This window comes from Sorghum bicolor, chromosome 5 (genome assembly GCF_000003195.3).
Source record: "Sorghum bicolor cultivar BTx623 chromosome 5, Sorghum_bicolor_NCBIv3, whole genome shotgun sequence".
Lineage (NCBI taxonomy): Eukaryota > Viridiplantae > Streptophyta > Magnoliopsida > Poales > Poaceae > Sorghum > Sorghum bicolor.
The window spans coordinates 13,011,196-13,026,673 of record NC_012874.2 but is presented as its reverse complement, the minus strand read 5'-3'; the positions used below and the strand labels follow the sequence as shown (position 1 = coordinate 13,026,673).

The 15,478-nt window shown below is 41.2% G+C and overlaps 1 protein-coding gene across 1 annotated transcript; it reads right to left on the bottom strand.

Annotated features, from left to right (window-relative positions):
- Nucleotides 11,344–14,772, bottom strand: LOC8071553 (glycerophosphodiester phosphodiesterase GDPD4). The gene is made up of 9 exons (XM_021460861.1): nucleotides 14,483–14,772; nucleotides 14,263–14,349; nucleotides 14,022–14,119; nucleotides 13,313–13,373; nucleotides 12,936–13,016; nucleotides 12,653–12,745; nucleotides 12,097–12,186; nucleotides 11,863–11,990; nucleotides 11,344–11,763 (listed from the first exon to the last, which is right to left on the bottom strand). The coding sequence occupies exons 1-9, from the start codon at nucleotides 14,693–14,695 to the stop codon at nucleotides 11,598–11,600; spliced, it is 1,017 nt and encodes a 338-aa protein (XP_021316536.1). The 5' UTR covers nucleotides 14,696–14,772; the 3' UTR covers nucleotides 11,344–11,597.

The following is a 15,478-nucleotide window of genomic DNA, read 5'->3' as shown; positions in this document are numbered from 1 at the left end:
AAAGATATTTAAATGTTGATTTCCTATGGATGGTTCTATGAAAGATTTACTTGTATGAAATTCTAGAAAGTATATAAATTCTGGCTAATCAATAGATCCTTTTAAAGTTATCCTAATAAATAAAATTGCCATCCCCGGCAATGGCGCCAGAAATGCTTGTAGGTATTTTTAACATCACTTCATATTAAGTTGCCATCCCTAACATGATGCCAAAAACCAAGGATAAAATAATCCACACGCAATAACTCTAAATAGAATATATCCGCAAGTGCACAAATAATTCTCTCGTTGTAGCATTTCACCCAGGAAGTATTCTGAGTATCGTTGATTTATTTTATGCCAAAAGGATAAAGCAGCATTCTATTCATTAGGCTTAGGTGATCTTGTAAGGACTAAAGAAATTATAATTATATAAATCTATCATAGCCAATAGTATTAATGCTTTAGCGATAACTAGTCGATGATAAAATAAATGATAAATGATAGCTGAGTAACGAAATAAATGGTATTCTAGAGATATAAAATAAAGACTCACTAATGTAGTAAGGCAATCTTGATATTCAAAGAAAATAAAAGAAACCTATGTAATTACTAATATAAAGTCTGCAGACTATGTCATGCTACACATTTTCATCTATAGTGTAATAAACTCAGAAAACATCATAAGGAGCATCAACTAATGAGGATTTTAAGACACAAACATCACCTCCTTCACGACCGCGCTCGGCTAGTCCTACGTACGTGGGGTGGACTACAGAGGAACCAACGTAGCCGTCACCTATGCGGACTACCACACCAGCACGACAAGGTGCCTCCGTAGGTACACAATATATCTAGACACCATATCTACATAATGTGCACCACCTGACTCACTTGAGTACTAAATTAGGCGCTTTATGATTATATAACAATAATCATCATAAACCACATCTATATCAAATATGCAACTAGAATAAACTAAGAACTGAATAAATAGCAATATATTAAAGTAGAGCAAATTTATAATGAAATACAAGATAATATTACCAATTTCTAGAAGACAGATCTAGAATCCCGAGCTGAGCGCCCGATCTCTACTTGAACCTCACTAGACGCCTATACTAAGAACTTGAAGAACTAGAGCTCTACTTCTAACCTCTAGAAACACTAACTTCTGACTACTCTTGACAAATGAAGCAGGAGGAATGAATTGAATCTGGGGGTGCCCACTGGGAGGGGGTCTGCCCCTCTATTGATAGCTCGGTGGAGTGCACGTGCGCCGTAGGATCAAACCGACTTAACCAAGGGCCGAGATGCATCAAAAGAGGCGGTGGAGGAAGCTTCCAGAAGGGGAGGCCAAACCCTAGCCATAGGAGGCCAGGCGGCGCTAGAGTGGGGCCGGCTGACCCCACCTGGTGGTCTCTGCCGGTCCGGTTGCTCCGGGAGTCTTCTGGAGTCCTCCTGATCCCTCTGGTGTCATCCTTCCATCGCGGATAAGTTTCATGGTTAATTGGCACTTAAATGCCTCTTTTCAGCTCTTTCTCAGATAATCTCTGACAAACACAGAATATGCAAAACTTATGGAAATTGTCAGTTTAAACCCTAGACTAATGTGTTTTCATATTTTCCTTTGAGTCTAAAGTTCTAATAAAATTTGATGTTATCGACCGTCAACAGGCGCCCGCCCCTATGTCTCTGCCAGGTGGGCCCCACTTCGCAGGGTTGCCTTCTCGTCTCTTCTAGAGTATTCCTGACTTACCGACAGGGTATTCTCTCTATGTAAATCTGACATGTGGACCTCCTTTTGTTCTTATTCTGATAACCCCTGCAGAAATAGACAATCACCAAAACTCATGGAATTCTGTTAACGTAAACCCCTGTAGCTAGATGATAAACTTGTTTTAGTCCTTTCTCATGTTATTTTGACAGTTAAAAAGAGGACTTATCTACTGTCAACACCTTCTCATGTCTTCTAGAGTCTTCTCAACATGATGCCGCGATGGAATATGCATTTTAGCCTAACATCCTTGATATCTTTCCGCCTTTTCCTAATAAAGCCCTGCAGAAATAGTGATTCACCAAAACTTTGGAATTATGTCAGTTTTAACCCCTATTCTATGTAGGTTATGCCCTTTTTCTATGTTTGTTTGATGGTTTATAATTGTAGTTAAGGACCGTCAACAAGCTCCCAAAAGCTTAACCTTTTCTAGTCCCTTAGCAAACATAAACTCAACAAGAACTAGATCAGGAGTTGCTACAATGCTTTCATGGCTCAAAAGTACACATACATTCAAACAAGAATTCTCCTCTGGATCAAAGTAAACTATTAAACTTACCCATATTACCTTCAACCATAGGGCTTGTATCCTTTACTTGGGTCTTGAGCAATTAAAAGACAGAATGGTCAAGTCAAGCACTATGTCTCAAGCTCTTCATTCCACCATCATTTCGGAGTTTTCATAAGTTTTCAAAATTAAACTCAAAGATTCTATTGTATGACACTGTCAAGTCTATCAGTATGTGGTATTTGTGGATCTTGACCAAGACAATGATGATGTTATGCACTCTCTCTCATCCTACTTATGTGGAGCTCATATCAGAGGAGACAGCGCATACCTATTTGCAAAGTATATATTATAAAGTCAAACAATAGATCCAGAGAAATGAATCATACAATCAAATCAAGATGTGAATGTGTGTGGAATATAAGTGGACTAGGTGTATGTCGTGGAAGTGGCAAGGGTGAAAGCATGGTGAAAGTCTAATTCTACTTTGCTCCTTAAAACATATCTCTTTTGAAATTTAGAAATACTTGCTAGAGAATAGGGACTATGTTCATTTTTTCTCTCTCAATCAGGCATTGGAGTACACATTGTTTTAATCTCTCTTGGACACTTGTCCATTTTTTCAGTACTCTCTCTTTTTTCTCTCTTCTCTTTTTTTAACTGAGACAACTTTTTGCATAGCCACATGCCTCTTTTTGCCATAGAACTTTTGAGAGATAATAATAGGATCTTGGACCATTTATTTGATGCAATTGGGATATTTAGATGAACAAGTGAAAACAAGTTTTTGATGCCCTCCCAGTCTAGGGGTGGAATGTTTTTGTGTGGATCTAAGTGAAAAGTGGAGTTGCATATTTCCAGTGTAGAAGCATCATATATAAGTGGAGTGTGCGTGATCTTGATTTAAAAGCATGAAAATCTCTAAGGGTCAACAAAGCTCGACAACACTAAATGCAAATGCAAGAAGTAAATTTATGTAGAAGTTTTTCTAGTCTAAATAGCATGTATATATGGCTGTGGTAGGAATTCAAGCTCTATCATACAAGAACTCAACATGTAGCATTTAAAGTTTTCAAAAGGTAATCTCTAGAATTATAGTATCACTAGGAACAAAACAAACAGTAGCTCAGACCTTCTCATATCATATCCATCAATTACCTAGACTTAGATCAAGCATTCGCTACCCATAAGTTTCAAGTTCAGAGAAAATTCATGTATCAAAACAATCTTATCTAAAACTTGGGAGAACTCAAGGCTAAAAACTAGGCATATGAAAGGAATTACAATAGAGCAACTATTCATCATTTCTATGTTCAGATATTAGTCTGAGTCTTCTTTATTAAAAACTTCTTAAAGACAAAATCAAGCAAATTAGACACACCCATTTATTTTGTTTTCAAGATTCAGTATTGAACCTTACTAATAGCATATAACTAGCTAAGACAAATTTTTATTTTGTTTTGTTTGTTATGTATCTTTTTATTTCTTTAGGAAATATAAAAGCAAACTTGAAAGTATTAAAACAAAAATAGAAAGCAATACTTAGCTAGATACATGGGGATGCTCCCCCAAGCTAGATATTGATGTAGTTGTTTGATCTTGGGATGTAGCAAACTTGCAGTGGAGATGTACTACCTCTGTTGGAGCATTGATTGATGTTGATGATTGTTAAGATTGTGCTTCAACAGTGGATAGAGCATCCACTTGCTTGTCAGCTCTTCTTGCTCCTTCAAATCCTATAAAACTCAAATAGACAACAAAACTTGTGGAACATATTAAGCGTTAGTGGTTGGCCACTTAAGCGTCAGTTATCCAAAGCTTGAGATTGTTTTTGATTTTTCTTCTAGACGGAGTTTTAGCAGGATCTCTTCCTCAATATTTTTGTATTTTCTATGATGCAAAGAAAATGTAACAATATGAATGCATATTTTATTTTTATTTTTATGCCACCATGTTGATGGTAGTTAACTATCAATTTTAACCATCAACTTTACCGAGAAAACGTTATAAAAAGAATCACCATCATAGACTAGGGCTTTAACTCATAGAATTCCATGAGTTCTGGTGAATATCTATTTCTGCAGGGTGTCAGCTGAAAACAACCATCGAAGGCCCACATGTTAGGTTTACATAGAGAAAGCACCTATGTATGAAAAAGAAGAGTCTAGAAGACTCGAGAAGGAACCCCCTGTAGGGAGGAGCCCACCTGTCACCGAGACACGGCGGCCACCCTCCCCCTACACTAATCAGGTGTAGGTTCATGGATTGTCCCTCCACCGCCTTTAAAGATCAATATTAATCATCCATCTTAGTCGGTTTGATCCAACCACCAACGTTCCTCGGAAAGGGCTATATAAGCAAGGCCTCTAGCCCCTAGAGGAGGAATCCTGAGAAACCCTAATTCATTATTTCTAGCCAGGATTAGCTGAGAGGGGTCCCCTGAATGGTTCTCCTCTCTAGAGCATAGCATTCAAGAGAGATTAGCTTTATAGTCTCTATGTGAGATTCGAGTTCTTCTTCTAGATTAAGAGCGATAGAGTGGAGGTTAGAGTTGGAGGAAGCCTGGCCTATTGATGTCTCCTCTCTGGCTTGTACCTACGGATCAAGTCTCCCTAACCTGGACCTTGCTTCTAAGATTCTTCGGTAATTCAACTTCTAATACTAGTAAGTATATTGTTATTATTGTTTTGTGGTTTGCGAGTTTACTTTATTCTCTGCATGTAGGGAGTAGAGTAATCATCCATAGTGTAAGAGTGGTGTTCGGGCTCGGGTACTCATAGATATCCCCTATCTAGCCGGATCGATGGTACGTCGCGGGGGTGATAGCCTCGTTGATCCTTTAGAGCCTCCTCCCATTAGTAGGATTGGTAGGATTTGTGTGTCAGGGTTAAGCATCCTCTGTGGTTTCTTTTCCTTCAGTACGTCCCCATCAGAGCAATTGTCGCATAGCTTGCCATAGGTTAAACTAGGGTGCCATAGTAGTCTTATCTATATCCCTTATATCACGTTACCTTGCTTGCAGCTCAGAGGTTAAGCATAGACTTGGTTAGTCATCGCACATTTTCTCATGGATAAATAAATACGATACTGTGGAAATATCTCCTGAGTGATTTGAAAAAGGAATAGTCGTACATTGGAAGGCAATCAAAAAACACATTGGAAGGGTTCTCTAAATGGAAATCACCACTAGTCGGTGCTGATGAATATAATATGAAAATTGTGGAGACAATATTGAGAAATCGTATCACAGATGGATTTATGAATAGTCGTATCATATGCTTCACGGAACTAGGATTAATAGCCATAATTCCAGTGTACAATGTGATAGCTCGCTTTCACAAGACGGAGGATCGTAACCATAGAGGGAAACTATAGGAGGTAACTAGAAGCCATATATTATCACACTATGCAATTGTTATAGATGGTAATATTTGTTTAGATTTAGAAAAAATAAACATACTTCAGGTGCTAGTCTCTTGAAAATTTCAATGAAATATCAACCGAATTTTGTGGAATTCAGTAATTTCGGGGGTGACTTAGCACTTGTACTGTGAGTATTGACCTCAGCGACCAATTTTCCTGGCTTCGCCCCTGTGCAGAATGAACTGACTGCTCCTTGCTGGGGCTCTGTAATGATAGTGAACTAGACCACTTGTGCCTACAAGCACCTCTCTAGGATTTGCCTTTCGATGAACAACGAGTACATCCACTGAATTTGACCAATTATAACACCGGTGTCCAAAAACTGCTTATGGCCTAGACCTCACATGGAATGGGCTTATGGCCCAGCCCTCACATGAAATGGGCATGTCGTGCATTCGTTTCCACAACAGTAATCGAGTTGTTCGACGTGGATTGATGTGTGAGTGTTCAGTGGCTTAAGCACTGAAAACACAAGAGATTTATCCTGGTTCAGACGTCTAGGACCTATGTCAATAGTGGTATTCTTCATTTAGGAATGCTTAATTGAGTTCTTACAATCGATAGATCAGGGGGAGAGATGCTTCGTGTTAGGAATGTGCAATCGAGAGATCAAGGGAGAGAGAGATGTGGGGTTTGTTAAACTCCTGATCTAGGATTTTGGTGGCTCAAGCGAAAAGCTAATTCCGTCTACCATAGGGTGCTTCCCAGCTATTCTAGAATTATATGCCTTCTACAAGAACCCATGGCCTAGCTTATATATCGAAGGGCAATGGGAGTATAAGTTACATGGTTTCAATGGGGTCTGTCGTAGCAAGGCCTGACACTACTACTATGCCCACCTATCACGCTATGGGTCCCTAGCAAATTCCAGAGCATATTCCCAGGTAGCAACTCTCTTATACTTTCATCCTTGCTCGTGTAAAAGGGGTAACTTAGAGGTGCTATGTTTCTAACGACAAGGACTATAAGCTAGCCCGCACCCTCCTAAACTTCCAAGTAGTAGTAAACCCACCAACTACAACTACTCATGTGCCACATGGGCCAACACAACAACTACAAGATTTTTACAGGCTCACGTGTTACGTTCACCCCGGGCTGACGCCCTTAGCAGCTCATCACGTACTCAGTGATGCCTAGAAGTATCCCTTGGCAATTGGTACACCCCCTCCACTGGCACATACAACAAAGTTTGTCATTCTAATACCATCTGTAACACAATGCATCCTCACTTACACTTTTATCCTCGCTTCATGTAATTTGAAACGATAAGGATTTTAAGCTTTCCCTCACCCTTCTAAACTTCCAAGATGATACTGAACCCACAACTACAACTCCTCATGTGCCATTGCCGGTGAACAACACAACTACTATAAGCTTATAACGGGCTAGGGTGTTACACCAATACAATACATGTTCCAAAACAATGGCTAGGATTGAAAATATATCAACCATTTCATTTCCAATAGATATTAATCAATCAGTTCTTCCTTGGGATATTAACTTGTGTCTAACTTTTTTTTGCAAGGACAATTTCATGGAATGGATTGTGACATTATTGTCAAAAGGTGAGAAACAAACTTGAATTGTCATGGGCATAAAGAGGGGCGCCGTAGGGCGCAAGTGTCCTAGTTGGGCCTTAAGCCCATTAGTGTTAATTAGTGTCTCTCTTAGTTATTTGTCTATAGCAATAGTACCATATTGTCTAGGCACAAGAGGTGTTAGTCCTATGTACCTTTTATATTCAGCCCATGGGGCACAATGGAAAGCAAGCAATGAATTATGAAGAAACAGTTCTAGTCTCCCTCAATCTCTCAAGCTCTTGGCAAAGCATAGGGCCTAGTTATCCCAAAGCTCTTGGCAAAGCATAAGGCCTAGTTATCTATCCAAAATACCCACCCCAAATATCCATCGCCATAACATCTGGTATCTAGAGTCCAGCGATCCTCTTCATCCAAAAAAAACATTGATTCAGATCCCGATCCCCACCACCATCCGCCGCCGCCGCCGCCACAACTCTAACACCCAGGGGCGGAATTGGGCCTGGGGCCGCTGGGGCCACGGCCCTAGTCGTGGGCCAAATTTTCCTTTAGAGTGTAAGTATATTTTTGGCCTGGCCCTAGTCATTGGGCCAAATCCTCTAAACCTTCGGCCCAAAAAAAAATATGACGAGCGCTCAGGTCGCGGCCGCCGGCCGTAGCAGAATTTTCCTCGATGTCACGACGATTGGAATTCCGAACTTGAACCGTCGCGGGCGTGCAGCGTTGCCATCGCCATTCGCCAAAGCCCCAGGTCGCAGCCTCGCAGGCACCGGGCGCCGTCGCTGCTCTCGCTCGTCAGTTCGTCAGCATAGCAGGTTGCACGGCGCCGGCACCAGGGAAGCAGGGAGGCCACAGCCCCAGGGCGCATCGCCATCAGGCATTCAGGCAGGCAGCATCGGTAATTTCCCAATCCTATTCCCAAATCAATTTTTAATTTGGCAATTGTTAATTTGGCTACGTCACCATCAGTCCGTCAGGCATTCAGTCAGGCTGCAAGGTGCACGCAGCATCGCCATTAGGCATTCAGGCTCCATGAACTGTGATTGCTAATTGATCGTCAATTTTCTAGTCTGTAGAGTTGCATAATGAAGAGGACAAGAACAATTAGATCTTTTTTTTCTCCGGCTCCTACACCAATTACACAACCAGCGTCACAAATCCAACCTTTCGTAGAAGTTCAATCAGAAGTAATAGAAGGAACACAGATTTTTGAAGAGACAGTAGAAGTAGAAGAACCACCTGCAGCAACTGCAGTAGAAGATCCACCTACACCTAGCAATGCAAATGGTTTGCAAAATAATCCCCAACCCCAAGTTACTCCTAATGCCGATGATATTGTTGCCGATCCTGGGCTTCGGATACCGATTGAGCAAATGGATCCAAACATAAGGGATGCAGTTAGAAGAGCTTATATTTCAAAGGGTCCGTGCCAACCAAAAGGTCATGCTTATCCAAAAAGAAAGATAAGCAATCCTAATAGATCATTTCAAGATGCATGGTTCAATCATGCATGGCTGGAGTATAGCTTTGCCAAAGACGCTGCATTTTGTTTTTATTGTTATCTCTTTAAACAACCGAGAGCTGAAAATTATGGTGTTGATGCTTTCACGGTTAATGGATTTCGTGGATGGAAGGATGGGCGTGAATTGATTGATGCCCATTCTAATGGTATAGATCACAATAAGTCTAGAAGGGCTTATGAGGATTTCAAAAATCAAAGACAAAGTGTGGCACATGTGATGAACCGTGGTGGTAAGAAGGAGGAGGAATATAAAGGGCGGATGCTCATTATATTAGGAGTTATAAGGTTCCTTTTATTGCAAGCACATGCCTTTCGTGGACATGATGAATCCACTAGCTCAAGCAATAAGGGGAATTTCTTAGAGATGGTAGAATGGTACAAAGCTAAGGATAAAAATGCAGCAAATTTGCTCCGTCACAATCAAATGACTTCACCACAAATTCAGAAGGACATATGTAGAGCTTGTGCAGAGCTGACCACCAAAGCCATTCTTACAGATCTTGGGGATAGACCCTTTGCCATTCTTGTTGACGAGGCTCGAGATGCATCTATCAAGGAGCAAATGGTTGTTGTTTTAAGGTTAGTGTGTAATGTCCAGCTTGCTGTTTTTATTTAATTTGTAATGTCATTGTTGCTGTTTCTAAATTCTAATGTCATTCTTGTTGTTTTTCATGCTTGCTGTAGGTATGTCAATGCACGAGGTGAAGTGATTGAGAGATTTCTTGGTATTCATGAAGTTACCTCCATTGTCTCAAACTAGAGAAAGTGGTATGTTGCTTTCATATATTACTATCATTTTTTGTCAATTGTCCAATTACATTTTATGGACTGTATTATTAATGTTCTTACACTAAATTCATGTGTAGGTTCAGGTCCATATGAAGCTCTTGATGAAGATATGAGAGGAGGGTGAACCAAACCATAATTAGTTAGGTATTTTTTAAAACTGCTTTCATGTTCTATCAATTATATCATGGATTTAAATATGAAATTGAGATATCATTTAAACTTATGCATCTTTGAGCTTTATTTTGTTATTTATCGATATTAGTCCCAGTATAGACGGTATATATATATATGCTTTGATAGTTTGTGACGGTATAGCTCGTCAATTGATAGTGGCCCTAGGCGTCAAAATTGACGAGCTCCGCCACTGCTAACACCGGCAGCCGCCACCACAACCACCAGGCCGCCGTCCGCCTCCCCCTGCACCAACGACCTCGAAGCTTCCCTGACGACCATCACAGCCGCCATGAGGGCCAACGCCGCCGCCATCAAGGCCCTGTCCGCTGAGTGCTCGGCGTCCAGCAACAGCTCGGCTGTCGGGGAACACCACAACAATCGTCCGCCGCGGTTCCAGAAGCTGGGTTTTCAGCGTTACGACGGTAATTCCGACCCCCTCATCTTCATCAACAGCTGCGACACATACTTTCGTCGAGAGCGCATCATGGAGGAAGAAAAGGTATGGATGGCTTCCTATCATCTGGACGATGGCGCTCGTACGTGGTTCCTCCAAGTCCAGGAGGAGGGCACCCCGACATGGCGTCGCTTCACCGAGCTCCTGCAGCGGCGCTTCAAACTAACTCCGCGCCCCAATCCGCTCCACCGGCTGTCCCTTGGTGTCGACAACTGTCTACGCAGCCTTGCGGAGATGACCGCACAGCTGGATCACCTCCGGGTGCGTCTCGAGAAGGAGGACTGTGAACGCCGGGCAGCTGTACGCCTCCAGGCAGCAGCACGGGGACTCCTGGCACGTCGCCGAGCGCAGGCTCTTCGTGCCACAAAAGTATCGAAGGAGCAAGCAACGGTACGCCTCCAGGCAGCAGTGCGAGGAATGCTTGTCCGTCGCATGGTGCGGCAGATACGCATGCTCCTCAGCTCGACGTTGTCGTACGTGTTCATACACTCGGACTCGCCGATACGGCCTGCCGCTCCAATTGCAGTGGGGGTCCAAGTATGGGCGTTTCCAGTGCAGCGACCTCGCATCAGCATCCAGCATCAAACATCAAAGGCTATCTCATTCATCCTTGTGCCTGTCGTGGTGCTAGACACTTTTAGCATAAGAGCCAGCTGCTTCACACTCCACCCTAAACCCTACATGAAGCCAGCAGAGGCGCTTTTTCCATGGGATCCAGGTGGATATCCTTATATTTTAGTCTTCAATAAAAAGGGGAAGCCGAGATGTAAAAGGCTTAACCCTATTTCGCTTCAGCTCTCCAGCTCGAGGATGAGCTGGGTCTCCAAAGGCAGGGGAGATGTCATGGGCATAAAGAGGGGCGCCGTAGGGCGCAAGTGTCCTAGTTGGGCCTTAAGCCCATTAGTGTTAATTAGTGTCTAGTTGGGCCTTAAACCCATTAGTGTTAATTAGTGTCTCTCTTAGTTATTTGTCTATAGCAATAGTACATTGTCTAGGCACAAGAGGTGTTAGTTCTATGTACCTTTTATATTCAGCCCATGGGACATAATGGAAAGCAAGCAATGAATTATGAAGAAACAGTTCTAGTCTCCCTCAATCTCTCAAGCTCTTGGCAAAGCATAAGGCCTAGTTATCCCAAAGTAGTTATCTATCCAAATATCCATCGCCATAACATGAATATCAATGGCTAAAGCATGATTCCGTTAATCAATGATATTATTGTCACAATCTTCTCAATGACCTGGTCTAATCAAGCTGTAAAAGGAAACAACATATTTCATGACAAGCTAACCATATTTTCTTAGTCTATTTCAATTATATGACCGAAGTGAGGAATGTGCCAAAAACTAAACTAATTATCTATGATGAATTCCTCAAACTCAACTAATTAATTGGTAAGCCAAAAACCCTTATGTTGTGACAGCTACAAATTCCTATGGTAAGGCAAAACCATCTTCCATGCACTCAGTTCTTGTCTCGTGCATAAGCTGCTGCAAGAGAGAAGGGTTGCTGGTCACAATGGCATCAACATGCTCAAACAGCATCTTCTTCATGGAGCTACTATCATCAACAGTCCATGCAAAAACTCTCCTGTCATGTCTGTTTCCAAATTCAGCAATTTTAAGCTCACATGAAGTAGTGCAAATTGCAAATAGGACATAACAAAAGGAGCTCATATAGGTTATCACATGCATGTACCTGCGCATGACCTTCATGACCTTCTCATGGATCAAAGGATGATATACGCCAGCAACTTTAGCCCCTTCAATCCTCACTAACTCAGTTCTTCTATTGGTAGATTTATCCACCATAACAATATAGCCAACCTATAACAGATGAGGCGCCTGTTAAATTGTGCAGTAGAAGTGGTCGTAGGCACAGATAACAAATGGATCATTCAAATAAAGAAATGAAACAGAGAGAACAACATACAATAACATCTTTAGACAACTTAATTATATCTCTTCCTAGGTCATCACTTTTTGCCCAGACAAGACAATTCTTGCAATTTGTTCTCCTGAGCTGCAAACAACAAAAGATGACATTAAATCATGATAAGTTTTCAAAAAAAAAAATGCTGCAAAATTGCAACATTCCAGTTTACAGATAAAGACAAGAGAAATCACAGAAAGAGATAAATAAATACAAATTTAGGGGAGTTTAGCTAGATATCTACTGGATAGGACCACAGGAAGCTTTGCCATGGGTGCATTCACTTAAGCAAAATGGGATCAAGTAAAAATAAACAATTAACAATTTCACTAGGTACTGTCAGAGCATTTGTCCATAGACGCTTTAATGAACGATCTGTACATATATAGCACACAGTAATTTCAATTAAGATCTAGAATTTGATGATATGTTATAGATATGGTAGGTACATGTGAAGAGCCAAGAGGTACAAGAACGGTAAATAAAAGAACGCATTCTATTTAAAGCACATCATTACTCATTAGGCAAAACAAGAAAGGAGATACACAGAACTTACAAGAGACAATACATCCTCAGCTAAACCTTTCTCAAATGAAGGGGGTCCAACTTTCACATCAACAACGACCTGCCTAACTGATTGTGATATCATCTGCAAGAGGGGAACAAGTTCAGGCATACAAACAATAAAATTTACAGAACTATCCAACAAAAGCATAAGATGTTTATGGCAAACCTTTTCACTGGTCTACACAAGTCAGTTAAAGCTTAAGTGATTACATACACTATCCATCAGAACTATCAAATTTCCTACAGCTTAAATTGGTTGGGTTAATGCTTACCACCACAGCATCTTCTGCCTTGAGAACTTCCTCATTTTGGACTCTTTTTGACAACTGAAACCTTGCACTTAGCGCTTTTATCTACAAAAAACTAAAAGAACAATGCATTAGCATCACAGCTCCAGAATCAGTAAATGATCATGAAATGACGCAGGAAGCTATAACAGCAACAAAACAACTACTGGTATCTCAAACCATGTGCACCAACTTCAATTAGTCAATTACAATGTTTTTAGGGGAAACACAGTAGGGAAGGCCCCTACTGTGAATCTTATTAAAAAAGAATGAAGAGAAAAGGAGTTACAGAAAGGAAGAGAACGGCCCAAATGCAGTAAGTTTAGCAAGTGATAACAAGATTGAAACTGTAAATGAATCACCTCATCTGTGGTCCAGTGGCCAACTTTTGCTGTAGAATTACCAGACATCTTTTGTAGATCCCTGCCTGTGTCAATTGTGAATTAAGTCCAGGTATGTTTGTTTGAAAGAAAAGTAAGCACTGGCTGATTTTTCCTAAGAAATGTGCTGTCACAAATTTGATTGCATTTTCAGTAGCATTTTGGTGGTTGGTGCTAATTGATGTCTTGATCGTACTAAACCAAAATATTTTAAAAATCCATGCATTCCACAAAGATGATTCCAAACCATCTCATAGCCATGCACTCCACGGTTATAGCCTTATAGGTAATAAGAACTAAGAACACTAAATAAGACTGTAATGACATGCTTCCTGCAACCCCTTACAAAAACTGAAGTGTGCATCATTCATGATGCAGACTAGTATTGAAGACAGTAATTGGCAGATAAAACTGTGTTCTCATAATTATAAAACCAAACTTAATAGTTTGCCAATTTAATAAACAATGACAGCATATATCAATAAATAGCCAAACTATGTAAATGGGTGTTGGGAAAAATGGTTGTGTCATCCAACTAATAATCAGCTAAATAGCAATTGCAGTGGGTAAAGAGTCACATATGATAGATAGTGATCTTGGGAATTTTGCCAGATGTTCCATTTAGGTGCCTGTTCACGTTCTACAAAAGCAAAGTGTTTGTGATACACCAGCAAAGTGGCAGTTCAATTACCTATCATGCAGAGCAAAGAGCACACCGTCAGAGGACCTTGAAACATCCACCTCCACACAGTCGACCCGTGCATCCAGAGCCATCCGAAATGCGTCCATCTGACTCATGAGATCCCGACAAAACCAACACCTCATCAACACATTTACCTCATCCCGAACAGAATCGAGAGAAGAAAAAAAAATAACTCTTGTTATAGAACAAATTCGAATTCACTGAGACCGTATCAGTCTCCCACACCGACCGAGTTGGGGAAGGCGTTGGTGGAGTCACCGCCGTGCGCGCACACCATGGGTGGGCTCGCGATCCACCCGCACTTCCTCTCGCGCATCTGGAATCCAGCAACCAAAAAGGATTAACAAACGTGTCAGAGAAGAAACCGATTAAATCGAATATAAGTGAAATCTCGGAGCGTAAAAGGCTCCTTATTAAAGATCTCGAATCTAGGCGGCTGCGGGGCGCACGCGGTGGAAACGGCGGAGACGGAGGTGGAAGAAGGCCGGCGGGACGAGGGAGAGGAGTGCGAGGAGGAGGAGGAGCCGGAGGATGGGGCTGGACGGGAGGATGCGCCAGAGGCGGGCGAAAAGGAGGCTCGCGGGTGCTGATGAGCGCTTGGCGCCGGGGAAGAGGGGCAGCGGCGGCGGCTGCCGCCGGCGCCCGAGGAGGATCCCCCTCATTCTTGGCCTCCGTTCGCTCCTTGCAAGCAACTGAAGCCAGAAATGGAGAAAATTATGAGTTTTCAGAAAAGGGAAACGAGTCCATACAATGAAGATGATCAACGGGGCCCGGCCCAGCTTCTTCGTTCTGTATCGTTGATAAGGGCACTTCCAGTCCAGCCCAAAAATTAGGGTGATTTCTACGTTAAATAAAATATAATCTAGCATTGAAAAGAACAAAGAAGAGAGATGGGAAAACAATTTCTTTGATAAAAAAAACTATATCTATACGAGAATTAAGATATAAAAAGGTATGATAGATAAATAATAGAGAGAGAAGGCATGTTGAAGAGAAATTTATCTTGAAGAAACTACCATTGATAATATGATTTCTATATGCAATGTCTACATGATTTAAGAGACATAGAAATTAGTTGTGGTTTGTAGCATTGCAAATGCTCAAAACGCTGCTCTCTCTCTAGACCTGTTCGCTGGTCTGAAAAGTCATGGCTGAAATTATTGTTGGCTGATTTATTGTGAGAGAGAAAAATACTGCTGGCTAGCAAAAAAAAATACGGCTAAACAGAGAAGCGAACACTCCCATCCAAAGATACAAGAGATCCAAGTTTGATCTAATAAAACTATGTTAGATTTAACTGAAAAGTTATGACATAAAATTAATATTATTGGACGTTTTGAAATATATTTTCAGACTTTACATATTTGATTTGATGCGATAGATATTAATACTCTTCTTTATGGATTTGGTCAAACTTTTAGTTTGACTTAGGGCAAACTTAGATT